The sequence below is a fragment of the Dermacentor albipictus genome, chromosome 1, assembly GCF_038994185.2.
Source record: "Dermacentor albipictus isolate Rhodes 1998 colony chromosome 1, USDA_Dalb.pri_finalv2, whole genome shotgun sequence".
NCBI lineage: Eukaryota > Metazoa > Arthropoda > Arachnida > Ixodida > Ixodidae > Dermacentor > Dermacentor albipictus.
The window spans coordinates 336,986,712-336,999,027 of NC_091821.1; the positions used below are offsets into that span (position 1 = coordinate 336,986,712).

The 12,316-nt window shown below is 47.7% G+C and overlaps 1 protein-coding gene across 3 annotated transcripts in view; it reads left to right on the forward strand.

Moving 5' to 3' along the window:
- LOC139054561 (complement C3-like) overlaps positions 1-12,316 on the forward strand; it is a 190,169-nt gene that overhangs the window by 88,971 nt on the left and 88,882 nt on the right. For all 3 annotated transcript variants that reach the window (XM_070531704.1, XM_070531705.1, XM_070531706.1), the window contains 2 exons: positions 2,337-2,442; positions 11,965-12,069. In XM_070531704.1, the coding sequence (XP_070387805.1) occupies positions 2,337-2,442; positions 11,965-12,069 (211 nt within the window). The remainder of the gene's footprint in view (positions 1-2,336; positions 2,443-11,964; positions 12,070-12,316) is intronic.

Genomic DNA, 12,316 nt, shown 5'->3' on the forward strand with positions numbered 1-12,316 from the left:
GTAAGGATAGTAATTTTATCGACTGTATAAACTTGTAAACATTCGCTAAATAAATTAACAAGCATGATGTCACGCGCGCACAAGCAAACATCTCATTCGATGACCACGCACACTCTCTTTCAAAGCGCTGGAATGAGAAAGCGCGGCAGCAGCAGCGAGCGATTTGACCTTCGTGCTGCCTCTCGCTTGAGCGCGAATTAAGCGGCGAATGCGCGGTGCACACGAAGCTATCGCACTCGGCGCACATTTTCCCCTTCGCAGATCGCTTTCAATATAGGGCCCGCGCGACCACCGTCATAATATAACGTGGGTAGCCGGTATCGGTCATGGTATAGAATGTACTTTCGCGAAACCTTGCCACAACCTTCGCGAAATGCGAAGGCTTAGGAATCTTCCCCACCTGCGGCAAGTCGTTTTTTCATCCACTTTCATTTGCATTAATTTATCGTTTGTTTATTTCATTTATTCAGCACAAGTAATTTCTCCTACGTTGTCCTTGGTGTCAGCGTTTCTTGGCTTCTCATGATATGACTAATAAATATCGGGCCCCTCGCTGAAGCCCCTTTCTTCTCGTTTATTACATAACGAGGATCTCGAATCCGGCAACATTGATGCCTTCAGGTAGCATGTGTAGGTTTATTGACCAGCTGCCTTCACCTCTGAAAAAAATCACGTTCTCGTGACGCCTGTGGCAAAAAGGATGTTTCACGTCCGCCACCAAGGTCTGTGAGTGGTGGCTCTGGCTGACACTCCCATGGTTCTACAAGGCAACATAAATACCCAGGAAAGTGGACAAGGAAACGGCGCCATGGTAGCTCAATTGGTAGAGCATCGCACGCGAAATGCGAAGGCTGCGTGATCTTCCCCACCTGCAGCAAGTCGTTTTTTCATCCACTTTCATTTGCATTAATTTATCGTTTGTTTATTTCATTTATTAAGGACAAGTAATTTCTCCTACGTTGTCCTTGGTGTCAGCGTTTCTTGGCTTCTCATGATATGACTAATAAAAATCGGGCCCCTCGGTGAAGCCCCTTTTTTCTCGTTTATTGCATAATGAGGATCTCCAATTCGGCAACATTGATGCCTTCAGGTAGCATGTGTGGGATTATTGATCGGCTGTCTTCACCCCCAAAAAGAAAATCACGTTCTTGTGACGCCTGCGGCAGAAAGGATGTTCCACGTCCGCCACCAGGGTCTGTGAGCGGTGGCGCTGGCTGACACTCCCATGGTTCTATAAGGAAACATAAATACCCAGGAAAGTGGACGGGGAAACGGCGTCGCGGCAGCTCAATTGGTAGAGCATCGCACGCGAAATGCGAAGGCTTAGGAATCTTCCCCACCTGCGGCAAGTCGTTTTTTCATCCACTTTCATTTGCATTAATTTATCGTTTGTTTATTTCATTTATTCAGCACAAGTAATTTCCCCTACGTTGTCCTTGGTGTCAGTGTTTGTTGGCTTCTCATGATATGACTAATTAAAATTGTGGCCTTCGGTAAACCCCCTTTCTTCTCGTTTATGGTATAGAATGGCAATGCTACGCTAAAGCACTCGAAAATGATCAAATGAAATGGTAATTAATTACATGTTGTTATTTATTTATTAACGATTATTGCGCTAATTTTGCTGTCTGCCACTGGTGTGAAGCTTTGTAAGCATAAATTATCGTTTTATCTTAAATTTGTTGTATTTAATAATGTGTGACTGTCGTCACTGAACACGCGTTGCGAGGTTACAAAAACATGAGGCATTCTTCGAAAAACGACTCCTTAGCATTGCCGTAGGGCGATTTATCAAACCGGCTGTGTAAATCTTTACCCATGGTGCCGCAGATCAAGTATGTGATGAGTAATATATCCCCGAAGCTCTAATTCGCTGGAGGAGGAGGAGGAATGAACGTTTATTGTAAGAAACAGCGAGAAAGTGTCCTTTCTTCGCCCTAGGTGGGCGGCTCTCTCAGTCCAGAAAGCCGTTGGCTAATGCTGCAGCCCGGGCCCGGTCCACCAGACTTCGCTGATCTTCCAGGCTCTGTGCCTTTAACATTGCCTCCCACGTTTCTTCTCTAATTCGCTGTTAATAAAAAAATATTGACCAACAGGTACACGTGATTTCCTCGTTAAAGCAAGATTCGAAGCTTCGACAAAAGCAGGTGACGTATATAGGGCCACGAATTACAAATAGCGTGCTAGAAGCTGTGTCACATCCAACGCATTTCTTACTTTTATGAAGTCGTAATTCGAGTGTTCGAAAGTGAGTGCCGCCGCATAGGCTCGCTTTGTAACTACGAGTATGGTGCTGCGTATCCGCCTAATAAGCTCGCGAACGCCTTTTCTCCTAGCCACCTGGCCTGCGCACGAGTGAAAGCATCACCCTGATCCTAGACCCCGAGAACACACAGAAGCGAGAGGGACGCCACGTCACCAAACGCCAACACGAGCACACGGGCAAGTAACTTTCTTTTAAGGCGAAGCTTTCTTTGCCCCAGTTGGCATCTGTAGGGTTGGTAATATCGATGAACGATTAATCGACCAATCGAATAAATGCATCCTGCAAAACGATTTATCTTCATCGATGTTCACCTTTCATTTATTTGACTTAATCGATTAGACATGTTCGATTAATCGTTTTCTAGACTTTGACACGAGTAGCGCGAAAATGTTGAAATAGTACCAGAATCGCGGAGCTCGAGCAGTGACTGTGCGGTTGTAATAGAGCGACTGCCAACCGTTTTTTGCGAGTCCCGAGTGGTGCCAAGTTGAGCGGTTCCCCTCTCTTCCCTCACACCACACAAGCCACCACGCCGCCCGAAGTGGGAGGCTTGAAACGTCCTCGCAATTCACTTGTAGCAACTTTTCGTCAAAACTTCACATTTGAGGCGAATGGTAAATATCGTAATTTATGATGCAGCACAATATTCAGTAGAATTGTTGAATAGGTTAAAGTATCACAGGTTCAGTTCATAAAAAATCATAAATATAGCAACTTTTGAAAATTGTAGCAAATTAGGCCGTTATTCTAAAACACTTCCGTTTCGCACGGAAGCCTCAAACAGTGCTAGCTGACCCTTCTTTACGTCTACGTTTTACAGACCAAAATGTATTCTTTGTAGCTGTAATATATTGTATTTCACATTGTTGCGAACTTGCGAGAATGCCTTGTGCATGGAATAGGCACACTGAAGAATTTCGTTATTTTTTTCCTCGTAAAATATCCATTTGGCAAAGAAGCCCCTTTCACTTTCGTGCCACCGAGTGATATATGCATAAAATATAATATATTCGAAGAAATCTAAGATATAATTTTTTTTTACTCGTCTTGATCTCTCGTGGGATCTCCCTCCCGCGTTCGTCATCGTCGCTTCCACAGCTGGCTCTGTTGCCGCTCGTCATTCCAGCTTAGAATTTGACTGCTCTTCTGTCGTCGTCGTGAAGGAGGCCGCGTTTACGGGAGTATGAGCCATTCATTGTCTTACGGGACGGGCAGATTTAATTTTGAAGCAACGTAATTTTGAAAATTCGCAAGCGGCAATGCCGGGCGGATGCTGCTAACCACGACACCGAGCAAACTCGAGTCATCGAACGCAGGCGACAACGGCGGACTGTAGGCATACCGTCACATACGTCGTTCTCTCCATCGCAGTTCAACGTGTGTGCAACCTCACGAAGAAACGCAAAGAAGTCAATCGTCAAACCAATCCAACCAATCCTCAAAACGATTGCAGCGCCCGCATCTCCAGTCGTGGGCCTGGAACCCAATATACGGAGCTGTGGATTAGGGGTTCCGCACATTACATCCCAGCTGCAACTATGAGAAGACCCCTAGTAGTGCGTACTCCTGAGGAAAAAGCTGCCTACCGCGAAAGAGAAAATGAGGTGAAAGAATGGTGAAACAAAATATTGTCACGTACTAGTGCTGCCAAAGAACAGAGCATCAATACTGTGAATGACGAAACTAGCTTTTACTGCGCGAACCTGTGCCCACAAAAATAGGCTACATTTAAATCACAACGACAGCGGCGAACAGTCGGCGATTGTCGAAATCTGATCTGCCGATCAAGCGTGTCGGCTTTTATACATGAGTCATCGAAGGTTCCAGAGGAATCGCTGGTGGCCGCGTGTCTTCCAGAAAGGTCTACACAATTCTCGCTGCACTTGCAATCAAATTACGCAAGCTTCAGTGCCAACAGACAGCAGATGGAGCTGGAGCCATCTATAACGTTCGAGAACCTTCCAATACATACGCGCGCGTCCCGCGATGAGCGATAACATTTGTTAGATGGTGAAAAGCATTCACCCGGGAAAGACAAACAAGTACACGTGCGAATGTCCCCATTTACAAAGACATCGTCCCGATGCTACAAACAAAACAGGAGAACGAAAAACAAAAGAACGCTTGTGAAACAAAAGTAACGAAACAACAAAGAATTAAAGTCCAAAGTAGCACAGTAAAAAAAAAGTAGGAAGTCAAAAGTTCAGCTACGCAAAGTTCCGTAGTTTGTTAGCGTTGGTAGAACGGCTTAAGCCGCACAAGTTGGACTATGTCAGGTCGTGAACGGCGCCGCTGTGATAGCGAAATGCCCAGTGGCACACCTCATAGTCGAGTGCGCCAATGCTTCGGATGATCTTGTAGGGTCCCAAATAGTGGCGCAAAAGCTTCTAAGTCATCGTCGCCGTATCGCGGTCCAAACCCAAACACGGTCGCCAGGCTCGTATTACACGTATCGTCGTCGAAGATTGCAGCACCAGCTATCGGTCTTCTGCTGATTCTTAATGTGCAGGTGTGCGAGTAGTCGGGCTTCTCTGGTGTGCAGGAGATAGGCAGGGACGTCGAGATTCTCTTCGCCGGTGACGTGCAGCAGCATGGCGTCGAGAGTCGTCGTCGGGTTCCTGCGGTAAACCAGCTTTAACGGCGTCATTTGAGTTGTTTCTTGCACTGCTGTGTTATAAGCGAAGGCTACCTACGGGAGGACCGCGTCCCACATCTTGTGCTCGACGTCCACGTACATTGCTAGCATGTTGGTGAGGGTCTTGTTCAGGCGCTCCCTAAGACCATTCGTCTGCAGGTGGTAGTCAGTTGTCCTCCTGTGGCTTACCTGGCTTTATTTCAGAATTGCTTACGTGAGCTCTGCTGTAAAGGCCATTCCTCTGACGGGGATGAGTACTTCTCGGGCACCGTGTTGCAGCAGGTTTTTCACGACGAAGAACTTCGCCCCTTCGGCTGCGCTACCTTTTGGCAGAGCTTTCGTTTCGGCAAAGCGGGTGAGGTAGTCCGTCGCCACGGCGATCCATTTATTTGCGGATGTTGACGTCGGAAAGGGTGCGAAAATATTCATCCCAATCTGCTGAAATGGGTGGCAAGGAGGCTCGATTGGCTGTAGCAATCCCGCTGGCCTTGTCGGCGGTGTCTTGCGTCGCCGACAGGCTCGGCATGTCTTAATGTAACGGGCGACGTCGGCCGTCAGGTGCGGCTCGTAATACCTTTTCTGTATCCTGAATAGCGTCCGGGAGAATCCGAGGCGCCCAGTGGTCGGATCGTCATGTAGGGCGTGGAGTACCTCGGGACGCAGTGCTGAGGGAAGAACAAGGAGGTAGTTGGGACTGGTGAGAAGTTATTTACGAGTAGATTGTTTTGAAGCGAAAACGAAGACAATCGTCGCTTAAATTCCATCGGGACAACGTCAGTGTTCCCATCCAAATACTCAACGAGACTTTTCAGCCCCAGCTCTGCTCGTTGCTGTTCAGTGAAGTCTTCATCGCTAATATTTGAGGGAGGCGTCGTCATCCTCGTCATCTTGCGGCACTGAGTCAGTGGAGACGCACCAAAGGAAATCGGCATCAGAATATTTTCGTCTGGACTTGTAGATTACAGTGATGTCATATTCTTGCAGTCTGAGGCTGCACCGCGCCAGCCGTCCTGAAGGATCCTTTACATTCGCTAGCCAACACAACTCGTGATGTTCGCTAGCGATTTCGCTGTAGCCCAAATGACGGCAACCGATTCCTTTTCGGTGGTAGAATAACTGCCTTCCGCGGTTGACAGCGACTGGCTAGAATAAATTATCATCCGTTGAAGTCCGTCTTTCCTATGGACTAGGACGGCACCGAGGCCTAGGCTATTACCGTCAGTGTGGGTTTTGGTATCGGCGTCCTCGTCGAAATGCGCAAGTACCGGTGGCGACTGCATGCGTGGTTTAAGTTCCTGGAATATGTCATCCTGCCGGTCTCCCACTTGAACTCGACATCGCATCACATTTAATTAGGCGTGTCAGCGGTTCAGCCATGCGTGAAAAGTCCTTGACAAAGCGCCTTAGTATGCACACATGCCAATGAATCTGCGCACTGCCCTGTTGTCGATAGGCTGCTGGAAATTGGTGATGGCAGCTGTTTTCTGCGGGTCGGGGCGGACTCTAGATTTGCTGATGACGTGGCCCAGGAACAGAAGCTCATCTTAAGCGTAATATTGCAATATAGACTGATCTAGAAGTTTGACTTGCATTGTATACCACTCGGTGTAACTCATACAGCTTCGCTGTTAGACCATCTTCACGAACTAGAAGAGGGGGGGGGGGGGATAAACTTCTATTGTGGAACCAGCACTTTATGATGGCTGGGCCTGAGCCTCCCATGAGGGGACGTCGAGGGCTTGCCTTGCTGCCGCCTCACGGGCGTGCTGGGTCGCCCAGGTTTGGTCGTCGAGGGCGAAGCTCCGCACAGCCTCATGCAACCTCGACGAGAGGGCCGTGGTGTTAATGCGTGTGTACTGTGCTGGGCACTCCCACAGCATATACGGAAGCGTAGCCGGGTGAATGCCACAGCACCGGCAGTTGGGGGTAGTGTAAACGTCAGGGAATATAAGGTGGAGGCGGGCGGGTGAAGGGTACGTGTTTGTTTGTAGCAGACGCAGGGTGGTAGCCTGCGCCCGGCTGAACTTGCGGTGAGGTGGGAGTAAGGTTCGGCGACTGAGGTAAAAGGCTTTAGCGATATCGTTACAAGTGGTCAAATTGTCCCTTGTGTCCAACTCGCCTCCACTGACTCCGGCGTGGTTGACTAGGCCTCGCGCAATGAAGTGACTGACGTCGTTGAGATTGGGAAGGTGTGGGTTGACAGGGCCCGCATGGGCCGGGATTCATGTCAGGGAGACCATGCTGTCTTTAGAGTACGGTGCCTGGCAGAGGATTCGAAGAGCTTGGGGAGAGCCTTTGCTGCAGTTGCTGAAGTTAGTGATCGCTGAGCGAGAGTCACACACAATGGTGTGACAGGTGGGATCTAGAGTGGCCAGGGCGATGGCCACTTCTTGAGCGGGTCTCGGCAGTGGGCGTAGTGGCGCTGGAGGCATGGTGTAGGACTCCATCGCGTGTGGTGACGGCCATAAATCGTGTGCCATGGGAATATTGGGCCGCATAAACACATGTGCCGCCAGGTACGTGAGCAAGCGCTTTTAAGATGGCTCTGGCCCGATATTGGCACCGGGCCCTGTTATATTCAGGGTGCATGTTTCTAGGGACAGGGTCTGTGTAGATCCAGCGATGGATGTCAGTGGGGATCGGTGGTTTGGAGCCCTGTTGCTAGGAGGGGCGGTGGTTTTTTTTTAATGTGTCCAGCAAACATTTTGATTAATCAATTATTCGATGAAAAACCGTGCATCGAAATCAATTTTTCGATTTAATGGCTTAACTGATGAATGATTATCCGTGTTGATGTAGCCTTTTTTACGCCCACTTGGGTCACTGGGTAGTCAGTCCATGGTCTAATGGGTACAGCATCCCGCTGCGTTAGTGAGACGAGAACTGGGTTCGGAACCAACTGTCGCAGCAACTTGTGTCGCTAGTTGTGTCCCTCTATTCAGTCAACCTATTCGATGCCTCTTTGATACCACTGAAGTGAAGACACTTCACTGTCCATTTAAAAAATCCCTTATCGCAAATGTTCTATGGCATAGCATCCTGTGACTTCTTGTTCTTTTGGAAACTGTTAGGAGATAGTGAGATCGGAGAATTTCATCATTATAAACTATGCGCGAAGGAACGAAAAAATAAGCAAAGAACGACAAAGCCGCAGTGCTCTAACAACTGAAGCAAATTTATTTCGGCGCAAGCGCCAGCGTTTAACTAAGAAATTATGCAACTACATGTACAAAAAAGTTGTACAGCGTACGTGTACACATTGCGCATGACCATCAACAAAACATAGCCGATAAAGAAAAGTCAAAGTAAACACACAGTTAGTAACAAATTCATGCACTGATGTTGTCGCGTAATACCACAGATTTATTTTGACATGTTAAAAGCGATATTTCTTTTTCGGACAGCACAATAGACGACTAATCAGCTTTTGGTCAGTTGATTGGTGAATATGGAAAACCTCAATAATTTCGCGGTTCACTTGATTAGGATTCTTGATGAGAATGTTTGTTTTTTCAAACAAATAGAGCAATTTACACGACCGGCAGAGCTAACCTAAGTGACAGTACGCGTCGTCTTTAACCGACAGGACAATGCTATTTTAATCGTAGATGGATGCATGACCCGGTCTGCGCAATGTACACTTTTCCGCAGGACACTCAAATACAAAAAACAAAAAAATGCCAAAACCCTTCTTACGGTGACTGTCTACAGTAATGCGATTAGCATTCAAGCGATATAGTTACAGACCGTATTGATGAAGCCACGCTTACTTAATATCACTAGTGGCCATTCAGAGATTGGCATGGATTCAGAGACTGGCAGGATTCAGCAACTTGGCAAGGCAAGGGAGCTCTGCTTCCTCGCCACATGGCTACGTTTCTTTGGCTTTAAGCGGCATACACTATCTTCGCTATCAACCCACTTTGCTGTGACACTTGCTCAACCAAGTCGCCTATGAGCTTGACGAGGACTGTATGACGACGGCGCAGTGATGGCGATGGAATGAGTAATGAATGATGTCGATGGGAACGACAAAGGCGGATTGATAATGACACCATGATGACAATGAGAAGACGAAAATGGCGTATCGATGACAGTATGACGACAACCGAGTGACCGCGATGGCACAGTCGCGACGGCATAACGACGACGGTGTGTCAACGGAGGCGTGACAGTGGCTGTGAGACAACGATGGCATGGCAATGGCGACATAATCACGATGGAAGGATGACAGCATGATTGCGACAGAATGACTTCGGTGAATTGACGAAGGCCATATGACGACGACTGCATGACGGCAATGGAATGATGTTTCTGGGTGGTGACGATGATCACTCACTCACTCACTCACTCACTCACTCACTCACTCACTCACTCACTCAAATATGGTACTGGAGCAGCAAAACAAAGCGGTAAAGGAGGAACAGAAAGCACACCACATTTTGGCGCTCTTTGTCTCCTTTCTTTCCGCCTAGTTTTGCTGCGCCAGAACCACATTTCAAGTATGGACCAACTAGCACAACATCGCATACTACTCACTCACTGGCCAAAAGTATGCAAAGAATACCTCGCCTTAATGTAACATGGCAGCCAGAAGCCTATAGACGACGTTCCAAGTTAGGCTTCTGCGCACGCGATGTGTGGCTCTACCGGATGTGGAGCTCTGCTCCATTTGGGAGTATATGCAGGGACATTTCCACCGTGGACGCTACCTTAGCCTGCCGCTTTCCTCTCGGCGGAACCGTTGCACGAGCGTGTACACCCCGTCTCGCCGCCGCATCGGAGTGCTGTCGGTGGTGCAATGTAGTTAATTTTCTACTTTATTGGCGCTATAATTACACCTGAACAGTTACCTTTACCTACTCTGTGACTATTTATTTACTTACGCCTTGTAGACATCTATTACCAGGTACCTTTTCTAGACCCTTAGGATATCCCAAAGTAACGAAAATGTCCATTTTGTTCAGAGGCAAAACACATAGATAGCCAGGTCCCAGATACGCTAAACCTCCATGAAGGCGCCAAATAAGACCTCCTCTTCAGAAAAAGTCGCGGTTTCGATGGAAAAGCGAAGCATCGATTGTAATAGCAAATTAGTAGATAGCCATACGAAGTAAGGATAATAGATTTATCGGCCGTATAAACTTGGAAACCTTCACTTACTAACTGAATTGACAAGCATGATGTCAGTGCGCACAAGCAAACAATGAACACATGTATCACACTCGACGAGTGTGAGCACACGCTGTCAAAGTGCTGGTCTGAGCAAGCGCGGCAGCAGTAGCGAGCTAGGTGACCTTCGTGCGATCTATCGCTTCAACGCAAGAGCGGCGAGAACACAGCGAGTGCGAGCCGTCTGCAGATCCTTTTCAAGATACGGCGCGCACGACTGCACGCGGCCGTGCAAAGTACGCACATGGCGGAGTCAAAGCCGCCCCCCTCTCTCCGGCGCTGCCTCCCCGCTTTCCTCCATATATTGCGCGTGAGATTAAGCCGCGATTATCAGTTCCCCTTGCGCCCGATCGTAAAAATGCGCAGTTGCGCAGTTGCTGCTATATATATATAAATAAATCTTCTTAGCACGACCCAGTAGCCCAAGTTGTGTAACAGCTTTGGCCACTCGGCATGCGATGGTCGTGCTCCATTCGTGATCGTTGCATAGACGATATTCAAGCTTTCTCATCTCACTCTTGCCATGCCGTCGTCGCCACGCCACTGTCGTCATACAGTCTTCATGCATTCGCTGTCATGATCGTTCCATCGTATACACTTCAGCCTGGTCGTTTGGCTCCCCCCATCCCAACTTCCTCACGCCATCATCATCACATAGTAGACACCACACGATCGTTGTCATACACTTGTCGTCGTCCTATTGTTCACATACCATTGTCATACCATCGCTGTCATTGATTCGTCATCATACATTCGTTGTCAGCATTTATTGTCATACCGTGGCCGTGATGTCGACGTGGTCTAGCCATCGTCATCCTTCTAACTTCCTCACCCGACTCTCGCCATGCCGCTATGGTCATGATTGGGTGTCATCGCGTCAAGACGGCAAGACGCACAGACCCCCAAACATGCTCCTCGCAGCGTGGTCCCTCACCCACGGGACCGCGTTCCACACAGTCTCCGGGATCGGCCCACTTTGCATTGCAATATTTCCAGGAGTGGCCACCTTTGTTATTCCACTATCTCACGAATCAAACAATCTTTCTTGGCGAGAAACCGAGACAGAATACGTGTTCTAACTCGGAAGGAATACATGAAGTGCAACATATTCAAATAGGTTTTTGTGGTCGGCAGATACAAAGCTTGCATCACGTTTCACTTATACATTCAGCCTGTTCCATTGTGTGTCTTGTTTCAATTGCCCCCTAAATTCTCGCACAAGTGAAGGTGAAAAAAAATACCAGATGCCCCCCACCCCTCAGGAAGGCTAGCACACTATATAATCCTTTCACACCAAAATTTTTTGACGGTACCGGACCTTATCGCATACCTGCCATCCTATGAGTTCTGAAATCGGTAAACAATTTTGTGGATACGGGGGAGGGGGTGACAAAGAGGACTTGGCGCGCATTTCTTAAGTACTTTGCCCTGAGCGCACGCTTTGTGGCATGCGTATACACACTTTAGACGCAGTTCATAGGCAGCAGCAAAACTTGGAACAGCACAGACGGACAAAGAAAATATTGTCTTTAAATCGCACTGAGTTTTCCAGCGACTTTACTGTTGCCGATATTGCGTGCTTCAGGAACTATTCTTAACAAACTTGCTCAGCAAATATCCCACTGGTGTATACGGTGTCTTGCACTGCCACAAGATGATGGCGCAAGTACCGTCTCAATTTTTTCGGCACGTATCTTCGACAATTTTGGTGACCTCTTGTTTTAACACCTTTAAAACTTTCTCACAAAGAGAATTTATTATTCGTAATATATTACTCTACATTCGTAACATCCTAGAGCTAGCCCAAATACGTAAAATTTACGTAAAAATCGGAAGAGTTGGCCGGTCCACCTTATTGTAATGCTGACTCTGATCGACGCCACCTTTGCAGAGACGCACCAGGGGGAAGGCACGCAGCTGATCACGATTGAGTCCCATCAGAGATCCCCACAGGAAGCGGTCCCTGGTTCTGAACGCTGCGAGATTGACATCACGGGTGAGGCCATTTGATCCGCTAATCACAGTATGCTACTACTAAAATTGCAAGGGCATGGAATACGTGCAACCTCAGTGAAATTAGTAACCAACTATCATAAGAAACACTTCCAATTTGCAAACGTTAATAATTATTCCTCTACAGGGTTAAATCTAGCAAATGGAGTACCCCAAGGATCAGTATTGGGTCCTACTTTGTTTTTGTTAGACATCAATGACATAACTCAGATTGACAACACCCCTGATAA